General features: G+C 40.9%; 1 protein-coding gene across 2 annotated transcripts in view; it reads right to left on the reverse strand.

Annotated features, from left to right (window-relative positions):
* Window positions 1-1,124: 1,124 nt before the first annotated feature.
* LOC146075779 (uncharacterized) overlaps window positions 1,125-13,014 on the reverse strand; it is a 63,087-nt gene continuing 51,197 nt past the window's right edge. For both annotated transcript variants that reach the window (XM_083185367.1, XM_083185366.1), the window contains one exon: window positions 1,125-4,627. In XM_083185367.1, coding sequence (XP_083041493.1) covers window positions 3,402-4,454 — 1,053 coding nt within the window. In that variant the 5' untranslated portion in view covers window positions 4,455-4,627 and the 3' untranslated portion in view covers window positions 1,125-3,401. The remainder of the gene's footprint in view (window positions 4,628-13,014) is intronic.

Consider the following 13,014-nt stretch of genomic DNA (forward strand, 5'->3'; position numbering starts at 1 on the left):
CTGTGCCTGGAATGCATGCAGCCGCGTGCCAAACTGAGGCGTGATTACGGAGCCCAGCAATGAATGCTGCATGGAAACAAGGCTTGACCCGCTAGACGTGGGCGCATGCGCAGAGCAGGAATCTCCGCTATAAAAGGCGGAAATGAGCTACCAGCCCTATACATCTCCTGAGTAAGCCGCTGAGGGACCCCAAGGCGGAGAAATGCGCTGAGAGGACGCAAGGGCTGTCACTACACAGAGCCAGGGACTCCATCTCGGATATGACCTCACTGCCAACGGTCGTAGAAATGCGCCGGTGACTACAAGCCGCAACTGACATTGCCCCTGGAATAAGTATATACTACTATCTAAATGTGCACATTTGGTGGGGACTTGAACTCTGAATACTAACCCCAATAATTGGTTTCAGAAATGAGCAAAATAAGTCTACAAACTCATGCTTAAAAACTAACCAGTTCTAACAAGAGGGGGAGTTATTAACTTCAATAGTTGTGAGTGTCGTCTGTCTAATAATGGCCATATAAATGTGTTACATTGTAATAAATTGTATCTTATTCAGCACAGCGCTGTTCCAATTACTTTTTTTCTTCTTATTTATATTTGTGTATGAAATAAATGGTTTACAAGAAAATGATATTAATATATACTGTATAAATCTATTGTTGAATTACAAATAAATGACAATGACTTGGATTTGAACCCTAAGTAGCTTCTATGATATGCACTTTACCACTACACCACAATACCTGTAGTAGTAAAGCTGCTCTCTCTTGATTTCTACATAGTAAAAATAGACGGACACTGCAGTATCAATGTACAGGATCTTCCTCTCAGACTCTGCTTACACAGTGTCTAAAAATGCTACTTGCTGTCTGAAAAGTGGTACTGCACTATATTTCAGCAGCTTTAAACACGATGTGTCATATATGTCTTGGCAGCAAATATTATCTAGTTCCATGAATGGCAGGCCACAGCACTGTTTTCACAAAGGTAAATGAGGACACATCTGTATATCCAAGAAGAGATGGTTACTGTTAGAATATCCCGCATATTCTATATATTGCAATTGAGTCATATATATTATATATTAAAGCAGGTTTTGAGATAATAGAGTAAACCACAAATTTGGGTTACATACAAATAGTATTTTATTTATTAAGATACATACAGAGGAGATACACATAAGCATAATGGAACACCTGCACAGGCTTTATAATCACTTCTATCTCTGTATTTGTTTTTCACTTTTTGTGTGTTTTATATTTAGCCATTTTAGTTGATTAATAAAAGTTATATTTTATTCTTGAACTTTATTTGATGTACTATACAGAAAAAAACCTTTTCTTCTCCTGTGAATAAAGTCATATATAGTTGGAGTATAAACAGCCCCAAAATGAGACAAAGTAAATGTCCCTATAACAGTTAGTTATATATGCATTGGAGTACTTATCAAGATATAGCATACGCACATGGAAGTCCAGTACAATTTAATAAAGAAAAATAAGAAAAAAAAAAAGAGTACAGGCTATAATATGCTTCAACACTTCATCATATGTATTTGGCACTTTAATTACTATATTTTCTGTTATAATATTTCACTGAAATTTAAATAAGAATAATCTTTTGCATAAAAATACAATAAAAGTTATGTTTTGATCCAGTGCCCTCCACCAAGAAACTGCTATTCTATTGTGTGTTGTATACTAGTGTATTAGCTGCCAGTAGCAGCTCCCCTTATGCCAGGAGAGTGACAAAAATATGTATACAAATAAATATCAATTACAGTTATTATAAGGGAGGGTTCAACCTAAGCAATGTTTATTACATTACACTAGGGCAGAGGATCAAGAACAGGTGTCTCTTCTCTGATCTTTAATAAAGACAAAATAAAAAAATAAATATGATAAATCCATAAAATAAAAATGTTATCACTTGTAATCATATTGGGGGGATTAAATTGTTTCCTGCACAGCCGATCTCCCATCTAAAGTGACAGGAGATCCTGAGTCGTAATTAAAAGGTTATTTTGGTACTTGTGTATTATCACGGCATCGCATTATATCACCCATCGCATACCACTAATTAATGTATGCAATCCGATTTTCGGGTAGAAAGAGCCGCACTGTACAATAAAATATTGCATCACATGCCATTAAACTGGCATGCAATGCGATTTTTAATTGTACAAGCATTCTGATGGGTGATTACTATGTTAAATACACCCCCATTGTTAACGCCACCCCCACTATCAACGCCAACCCGAAGCGTTGCGAGCCTGAGCGGGGCGGCGGTACGTGTCCTCCGACCTTTTCATACCCCCACTATCCACGTCGGCGTGATATTAGATAGTGTGGCGAGCGCAGCGAGGGGGCGCGGAATACATGTGAAGTAATCCGCGTCAGCTCTCTACGCTTCGGTCTCTGTGGCTCGCTGAGCTCACCACACTCAGCTCAGATCAACTCCACGCCGACGTGGATAGTGGGGGTATGAAATGGTCAGAGAATGCGTACCACTGCGCTCCCCACGCTTCGGGTTGGTGTTGATAGTTGGGGGTGTTAACAATGAGGGTGAATTTAACATAGTAATCACCCATCAGGGTGCCTATACAATTAAAAATCGGATAGCATTGCATCACATGCGATGCGATCGATACGATGCCCTGCGATGGAAATCTTGGGCGCCGTGATAATACACAAGAACCCATTTGAGCACCCATAGGAGTCACTTATCACACATTTCTGTTCACCACCTCAGGAGGCTGTGAATGGAAGTACTGGTGCCAGCAGTTGTTTGTACCCTAATGCAACAACAATTAATTTACTCTCTCAGTTGCCCAGCACTAAAAGAGGCCACCACAAGAATTTGAATCATCTCCATTGCAGTGATACAAGGGAGCTTGAGAAACTCATGATACAATCAGGTCCACAGAGCAATTAAATTACATCTGTCCAGTGTGACTCTTCTGGTGTATAACTAGATTATCCTTCCTGGGAAAACACGGTCTGCATTCTAAGCAACTAAATGTTTTTTCTCCTGTGTGAAACCTCTGATGTTTAACAAGGTCAGGCATTTAGATAAAACACTTGCTACATTCAAAGCAATTAAAATGATCTCTCTCCTGTGTGCCTCCTGATGTCTGAGAGGCTCTGATTCAGATGTAAAGCGTTTGTCACACTCAAAGCACCGATGTGATCTCTATCCTGTATGAATCCTCTGATGGATGAGAAGCTGTGATTTATATGTAAAGCGTTTGTCACACTGAGAGCATTGATATGGTTTATCTCCGGTGTGATACCTCTGATGTATAACAAGGTTGGACTTCTGGTTAAAACACTTGCTGCATTCAGAAAATAAAAATGTCCTTACTTTTAAAAATATTGACATGATAAAAGTAAACTAACTTAACGAAACCCTGATACACTTTGTCCCTCAGTGTGACTCCTCATGTGATTAATAAGTAAATAATTTCTAGTAAAACACTTGCTGCATTCAGAGCATGGATATGGTTTCTCTCCTGTGTGAATCCTCTGATGTACAAGAAGATGTATCTTCTGGGAAAAACACTTGCTGCATTCAGAGCATTGATATGATTTCACTCCTGTGTGACTCCTTTGATGTGTAACAAGATGTGACCTCTGGTTAAAACACTTGCTACATTCAGAGCATGTAAATGGTCTCTCTCCTGTGTGACTCATCTGATGCATGAGAAGATGTGATTTACGTGTAAAGCATTTGTCACACTCAGAGCACAGATGTAGTCTCTCTCCTGTGTGACTCCTCTGATGGATTTGAAGCTCTGATTTAGATGTAAAGCGTTTGTCACACTCAGAGCACGGATGTGGTCTCTCTCCTGTGTGACTCCTCTGATGGATGAGAAGATGTGATTTACGTATAAAGCATTTGTCACACTCAGAGCACAGATGTAGTCTCTCTCCTGTGTGACTCCTTTGATGAGTGTGAAGCTCTGATTTACATGTAAAGCATCTGTCACACTCAGAGCACAGATATGGTCTCTCTCCTGTGTGACTCCTCTGATGTCTGAGAAGATGTGATTTAGATGTAAAGCCTTTGTCACACTCAGGGCACAGATGTGATCTCTCTCCTGTGTGAGTCCTCTGATGGGTGAGAAGCTTTGATTTATATGTAAAGCCTTTGTCACACTCAGAGCACAGATATGGTCTCTCTCCTGTGTGACTCCTCTGATGTCTGAGAAGCTGTGATTTACATGTGAAGCGTTTGTCACACTCAGAGCACAGATGTGGTCTCTCTCGTGTGTGACTCCTCTGATGCCTGAGAAGATGTGATTTAGATGTAAAGCCTTTGTCACACTCAGGGCACAGATGTGATCTCTCTCCTGTGTGACTCCTCTGATGCCTGAGAAGATGTGATTTATATTTAAAGCGTTTGTCACACTCAGAGCACAGATGTGGTCTCTTTCCTGTCAGACTCATCATGGATTAGATGAGAAACAAATTAGCTTCAGAAGGTTTCTCCTATGCAGAAAATGAGAATAGCTTAGTGAATCCTCCAGAGGTGTAAGAAGAAATGACGTCTGGAGGTGGCTTGATCAGAGAACAATGTCCCTTCCCACAGCGTCTTGTTAGTGAAAGTCCTGTTATTATTTGTCCTGCAAGAGAAAGATCATTTTAAAAAAAGATAAAGATAGTTATATAGCCACCCTGCACATAATGTTTCGAAGAAGGATAGAAGCCACACTAAGCAATACAGTATGGTATGAGGAGAGGAGATTACTTGGTGACCTCCCTATTATTTTGTATGGTTAGTTTAGTTTTTTTAGTGAAGGAATTTTGAGACTCCGGACTCCCAGCTGACGCAGTCACTGTCATTATTGTATTTTGTAATCAGTGTAATCATCATTATACTATTTCTGTTGTTGGAAGTTCCTTATAAGCATGGGCCCTCAAACTGCGGCCCTCCAGATGTTGTGAAACTACAAATCCCAGCATGCCTTGCCACAGTTTTAACACTCCCTTATAGAAAAACTGTGGCAAGGCATGCTGGGATTTGTTGTTTCACAACATCTGGAGGGCCGCAGTTTGAGGACCCATGCTTATAAGGATCAAACCATAGATGAGTTTTTCAAGTTTTCATGCATTATTTCAATTGAAAATATGATTGCTATATCTCTGACTCCAGTAACATGTACAGCATGGAGACCTCTGTCATCCTGCAGCAGATACTGATACTGAGTATAATACCCAGTCATATGTGCAGCATGGAGACCTCTAACATCCTGCAGCAGATACTGATACTGAGTATAATACCCAGTCATGTGTGCAGCATGGAGACCTCTATCATCCTGCAGCAGATACTGATACTGAGTATAATACCCAGTCATATGTGCAGCATGGAGACCTCTGTCATCCTGCAGCAGTTACTGATACTGAGTATAATACCCAGTCATATGTGCAGCATGGAGACCTCTATCATCCTGCAGCAGATACTGATAGTGAGTATAATACCCAGTCATATGTGCAGCATGGAGACCTCTATCATCCTGCAGCAGATACTGATACCGAGTATAATACCCAGTCATATGTGCAGCATGGAGACCTCTATCATCCTGCAGCAGATACTGATACCGAGTATAATACCCAGTCATATGTGCAGCATGGAGACCTCTATCATCCTGCAGCAGATACTGATACCCAGTATAATACCCAGTCATATGTGCAGCGTGGAGACCTCTATCATCCTGCAGCAGATACTGATACCGAGTATAATACCCAGTCATATGTGCAGCATGGAGACCTCTATCATGCAGCAGATACTGATACTGAGTATAATACCTAGTCATATGTGCAGCATGGAGACCTCTATCATCCTGCAGCAGATACTGATACTGAGTATAATACCCAGTCATATGTGCAGCATGGAGACCTCTATCATCCTGCAGCAGTTACTGATACTGAGTATAATACCCAGTCATATGTGCAGCATGGAGACCTCTATCATCCTGAAGCAGTTACTGATACTGAGTATAATACCCAGTCATATGTGCAGCATGGAGACCTATCATCCTGCAGCAGATACTGATATGGAGTATAATACCCAGTCATATGTGCAGCATGGAGACCTCTATCATCCTGCAGCAGTTACTGATACCGAGTATTATACCTGGTCATGTATGCAGCATGGAGACCTCTATCATCCTGCAGCAGATACTGAGTATAATACCCAGTCATATGTGCAGCATGGATACCTCTATCATCCTGCAGCAGTTACTGATACCAAGTATAATACCCAGTCATATGTGCAGCATGGAGACCTCTATCATCCTGCAGCAGATACTGATACCGAGTATAATACCCAGTGATATGTGCAGCATGGGGACCTCTATCATCCTGCAGCAGATACTGATACCGAGTATAATACCCAGTCATATGTGCAGCATGGAGACCTCTATCATCCTGCAGCAGATACTGAGTATAATACCCAGTCATATGTGCAGCATGGAGACCTCTATCATCCTGCAGCATATACTGATACTGAGTATAATACCCAGTCATATGTGCAGCATGGAGACCTCTATCATCCTGCAGCAGATACTGATACTGAGTATAATACCCAGTCATATGTGCAGCATGGAGACCTCTATCATCCTGCAGCAGATACTGATACCGAGTATAATACCCAGTGATATGTGCAGCATGGGGACCTCTATCATCCTGCAGCAGATACTGTTACCGAGTATAATATCCAGTCATATGTGCAGCATGGAGACCTCTATCATCCTGCAGCAGATACTGAACACACAGGGCAGAGCAGCAAAACAGCACACATCTGCAATGGAACCCATTTAATTATTGTTTATGAAATTAAACTTCGCAAAAACACAGGGCAATGCACCTCTATAGTAAATGGGAGAAAAATGGGTGAAGAAGTTGTGAAGCCATGCCAACTTTTTGGGTCGTGCTTCCCTGAAAGTGGGTGCAGATCGAGTATTTATATATGTGTATGAAATAAATGGTTTATAAGAAAATTATGATATTAATATATACTGTAGTAATCTATTCTTGAATTTCAAATACATGACACACAGTGGGCAGTATTCAATGAGGATAATTCACCCTGTTTCACGGTGAATTTGTGATATTTTCGCGTTGGAAGGTGATTTTTTTTTGGGTCAGAAAGCGAATCACCATATTCAACGTGCACTTCTCGCCGTCTTTCTAAGTGATTTTCGCCATGTGTCGCCGTGTAGCAAATCACCATCTTTTCATGGAGAAGTGGAAAGTGAACTTTTAAAATAAAGTTGTTGTTGTTTTACATTTGGTGTAAAAAAAATCAGGAATTTTATTCTGTGAAGGGGCATGCTATTTTTATTCATGTACTTATAGCTCATGAATATATATTTAATTTAAAAAAACAACAACAACATTTTTTTGACACAGAGCAGCCAGCAGGGGGCCGGGAGCTGAGAGACACTCATTAGATATTCATATATTCACTGCACCCGATCATTACATATGCACAATCGGGTGCAGTGAATACCTGGTCCCCTGCTGGCTCTCCCGGGGGGCAGCCTGTGCTGCCAACCTCCCCCCCACATAGTTCTGGGGCAGGCAGGGAGACTTCTATCTCCCTGCCTGCCGCCGTCCTCAGGCTCCCTGCGGTGGGTTCACTCGCCATCAGGGGCAGTGAGCCCCTGAGACGTTGAATAGGGGGGACAGCGAGGCTCCGGAACACGGCGGCCAGTGGCGACTGTGCAGCGAATCCTAAACAGGATTCACTGCACGCTGTGAATATTCTCATTGAATACGGCCCAGCGACTTGGATTTGAACCCAAAGCAGCTTCTATGATATGCACTTTACCACTACACCACAATACCTGTAGTATAAAAGCTGCTCTCTGTAGTATCAATGTATAGGATCTTCCTCTCAGACTCTGCTTATACTGTATCTAAAAATGCTACTTGCTGTCTGAAAAGTGGTACTGCACTATATTTCAGCAGCTTTAAACACGATGTGTCATGTATGTCTTGGCAGCAAATATTATGTAATTCTATGAATGGCAGGCCACAGCACTGTTTTCACAAAGGTAAATGTGGACACATCTGTATATCTAAGAAGAGATGGTTACGGTTAGAATATCCGGCATATTCTATATATTGCAATTGAGTCATATATATTATATATGGAAGCAGGTTTTGAGATAATAGAGTAAACCACAAATTTGGGTTACATACAAATAGTATTTTATTTATTAAGATACATACAGAGGAGATACACATAAGCATAATGGAACACCTGCACAGGCTTTATAATCACTTCTATCTCTGTATTTGTTCTTCACTTTTTGTGTGTTTTATATTTAGCCATTTTAGTTGATTAATAAAAGTTATATTTTATTCTTGAACTTTATTTGATGTTCTATACAGAGAAAAACCTTTTCTTCTCCTGTGAATAAAGTCTTAGTTGGAGTATAAACAGCCCCAAAATGAGACAAAGTAAATGTCCCTATAACAGTTAGTTATATATGCATTGGAGTACTTGTCGATATAGCATACACACATGGAAGTCCAGTACAATTCAATAAAGAAAAAGAAGAAAAAAAGAGAATACAGGCTATAATATGCTTCAACACTTTATCATATGTATTTGGCGCTTTAATTACTATATTTTCTGTTATATTTCACTGAAATTTTAATAAGAATAAACTTTTGCATAAAAATACAATAAAAGTTATGTTTTGATCCAGTGCCCTCCACCAAGAAACTGCTATTCTATTGTGTCTTGTATACTAGTGTAATAGCGGCCAGAAGTAACAGCTTCCCTTATGCCAGGAGAGTGACAAAATATGTATAAAAATAAATATCAAAATACAGTTATTATAAGGGAGGGTTCAACCTAAGCAATGTTTATTACATTACACTAGGGCAGAGGATCAAGTACAGGTTTCTCTTCTCTGATCTTTAATAAGACAAAATAAAAATAAAAATTGGTAAATTCATAAAATAAAAAGGTTATCAATTGTAATCTTATTGGGGGATTAAATTGTTTCCTGCACAGCCGATCTCCCATCTTAAGTGACAGGAGATCGGGAGTCGTAATTAAAGGTTATTTTTTTTAGCACGGATTGTGCCCAAACCGACTCAGTGTAGCAGTGTAATGCAGCTAAACCCATGTAAAGTTCTGGGCACAATGTGAAATGTACCATTTGAGCACCCATAGGAGTCACTTATCACACATTTCTGTTCACCACCTCAGGAGGCTGTGAATGGAAGTACTGGTGCCAGCAGTTGTTTGTACCCTAATGCAACAACAATTAAATTACTCTCTCGGGTGACCAGCACTAAAAGAGGCCACCACAAGAATTTGAATCATCTCCATTGCAGTGATACAAAGGGAACTTGAGAAACTCATGATGGATTTAGGTCCACAGAGCAATTAAATTACATCTGTCCAGTGTGACTCTTATGGTGTATAAATAGATTCCCCTTCCTGGTAAAACACTTGCTGCATTCTGAGCAACTAAATGGTCTCTCTCCTGTGTGAATCCTCTGATGTATAACATGACTTATGGCGAAAACATATGCTGCATTCAAAACATGTAAACGGTCTCTCTCCTGTGTGACTCCTCTGATGTCTGAGAAGCTGTGATTTACATGTAAAGCATTTGTCACACTCAGAGCAAAGATGTTGTCTCTCTCCCGTGTGACTCCTCTGATGGATGAGAAGCTGTAATTTATATGTAAGGCGATTGTCACACAGAGCATTGATATGGTTTCTCTCCTGTGTGACTCCTCTGATGTAAAACAAGGTTGGACTTCTGGTTAAAACATTTGCTGCATTCCGAAAGTAAAAATGCCCTTACTTGTAAAAATATTGACGTGATAAAAGTAAACTAACTTAACGAAACCCTGATACACTTTGTCCCTCATTGTGACTCCTCATGTGATTAATAAGTGATGAATTTCTAGTAAAACACTTGCTGCACTCAAGAGCATTGATATGGGTGGTCTCCTGTGTGACTCCTCTGATGTAAAAGAAGATGTATCTTCTGGGAAAAACGCTTACTGCATTCAGAGCATTGATATGGTTTCACTCCTGTGTGACTCCTTTGATGTATAATAAGATGTGACTTTTGGGTAAAACACTTGCTACATTCAGAGCATGTAAATGGTCGCTCTCCTGTGTGACCCCTTTGATGGATGAGAAGCTGTGATTTACGTGTAAAGCATTTGTCACACTCGGAGCACAGATGTAGCCCCTCTCCTGTGTGACTCCTCTGATGGATGTGAAGCTCTGATTTACATGTAAAGCATTTGTCACACTCAGAGCACAGATATGGTCTTACTCCTGTGTGACTCATCTGATGTCTGAGAAGTTCTGATTTATATGTATAGCGTTTGTCACACTCAGAGCACGGATGTGGTCCCTCTCCTGTGTGACTCGTCTGATGTCTGAGAAGTTCTGATTTATATTTAAAGCGTTTGTCACACTCAGAGCACAGATGTCTCTTTCCTGTCAGACTCATCATGTATTAGATGAGAAACAAATTAGCTGCAGAAGGTTTCTCCTATGCAGAAAATGAGAATAGCTTAGTGAATCCTCCAGAGGTGTAAGAAGAAATGACGTCTGGAGGTGGCTTGATCAGAGGACAATGTCCCTTTCCACAGCGTCTTGTTAGTGAAAGTCCTGTTATTATTTGTCCTGCAAGAGAATGTTCATTTTTAAAAAGATAAAGATAGTTATATAGCCACCCTGCACATAAAGTTTTGAAGAAGGATTGAAGCCACACTTAGCAATACAGTATGGTATTAGGAGATTACTTGGTGACCTCCCTATTATTTTGTATGGTTAGTTTAGTTTTTTTACTGAAGTGATTTTGAGACTCCGGACTCCCAGATGACACAGTCATTGTCATTATTGTATTTTGTAATCAGTGTAATCATCATTATACTATTTCTGTTGTTGGATGTTCCTTAAAAGGATAAAACCATAGATGAGTTTTTCAAGTTTCCATGCATTATTTCAATTGAAAATATGATTGCTATATCCCTGACTCCAGTCACATGGGCAGCATGGAGACCTCTGTCATCCTGCGGCAGTAACTGATACTGAGTATAATATCTAGTCATATGTGCAGCATGGAGACCTCTGTCATCCTGCGGCAGTAACTGATACTGAGTATAATACCCAGTCATATGTGCAGCATGGAGACCTCTATCATCCTGCAGCAGTTACTGATACTGAGTATAATACCCAGTCATATGTGCAGCATGGAGACTTCTATCATCCTGCAGCAGTTACTAATACCGAGTATAATACCCAGTCATATGTGCAGCATGGAGACCTCTATCATCCTGCAGCAGATACTGAGTATAATACCCAGTCATATGTGCAACATGGAGACCTCTGTCATCCTGCGGCAGTAACTGATACGGAGTATAATACCCAGTCATATGTGCAACATGGAGACCTCTATCATCCTGCAGCAGATACTGATACTGAGTATAATACCCAGTCATATGTGCAGCATGGAGACCTCTATCATCCTGCAGCAGATACTGATGCGGAGTATAATACACAGTCATATGTGCAGCATGGAGACCTCTATCATCCTGCAGCAGATACTGATGTCGAGTATAATATCCAGTCATACGTGCAGCATGGAGACCTATATCATCCTGCAGCAGATACTGATACTGAGTATAATACCCAGTCATATGTGCAGCATGGAGACCTCTATCATCCTGCAGCAGATACTGATGTCGAGTATAATATCCAGTCATACGTGCAGCATGGAGACCTATATCATCCTGCAGCAGATACTGATACTGAGTATAATACCCAGTCATATGTGCAGCATGGAGACCTATATCATCCTGCAGCAGTTACTGATGCTGAGTATAATACCCAGTCATATGTGCAGCATGGAGACCTCTATCATCCTGCAGCAGATACGGAGTATAATACCCAGTCATATGTGCAGCATGGAGACCTCTATCACCCTGCAGCAGATACGGAGTATAATACCCAGTCATATGTGCAGCATGGAGACCTCTATCATCCTGCAGCAGATACGGAGTATAATACCCAGTCATATGTGCAGCATGGAGACCTCTATCATCCTGCAGCAGTTACTGATGCCGAGTATAATACCCAGTCATATGTGCAGCATGGAGACCTCTATCATCCTGCAGCAGTTACTGATGCGAAGTATAATACCCAGTCATATGTGCAGCATGGAGACCTCTATCATCCTGCAGCAGATACGGAGTATAATACCCAGTCATATGTGCAGCATGGAGACCTCTATCACCCTGCAGCAGATACTGATACCGAGTGTAATACCCAGTCACATGTGCAGCATGGAGACCTATATCACCCTGCAGCAGTTACTGATACAGAGTATAATGCCCGGTCATATGTGCAGCATGGAGACCTCCATCATCCTTCAGCAGATGCTGATACCGAGTATAATACCCATTCCTGTGTGCAGCATGGAGACCTCTATCATCCTGCAGCAGTTACTGATACTGAGTATAATACCCAGTCATGTGTGCAGCATGGAAACCTCTATCATCCTGCAGCAGATACTGATACCGAGTATAATACCCAGTCATATTTGCAGCATGGAGACCTCTATCATCATGCAGCATATACTGAGTATAATACCCAGTCATATATGCTGCATGGAGACCTCTATCATCCTGCAGCAGATACTGATGTCGAGTATAATATCCAGTCATACGTGCAGCATGGAGACCTATATCATCCTGCAGCAGATACTGATACTGAGTATAATACCCAGTCATATGTGCAGCATGGAGACCTCTATCATCCTGCAGCAGTTACTGATGCTGAGTATAATACCCAGTCATATGTGCAGCATGGAGACCTCTATCATCCTGCAGCAAATACGGAGTATAATACCCAGTCATATGTGCAGCATGGAGACCTCCATCATCCTGCAGCAGTTACTGATGCGGAGTATAATACCCAGTCATATGTGCAGCATGGAGATCTCTATCATCCTGCAGCAGA

Source organism: Crinia signifera, chromosome 4 (genome assembly GCF_055691185.1).
Source record: "Crinia signifera chromosome 4, ASM5569118v1, whole genome shotgun sequence".
NCBI lineage: Eukaryota > Metazoa > Chordata > Amphibia > Anura > Myobatrachidae > Crinia > Crinia signifera.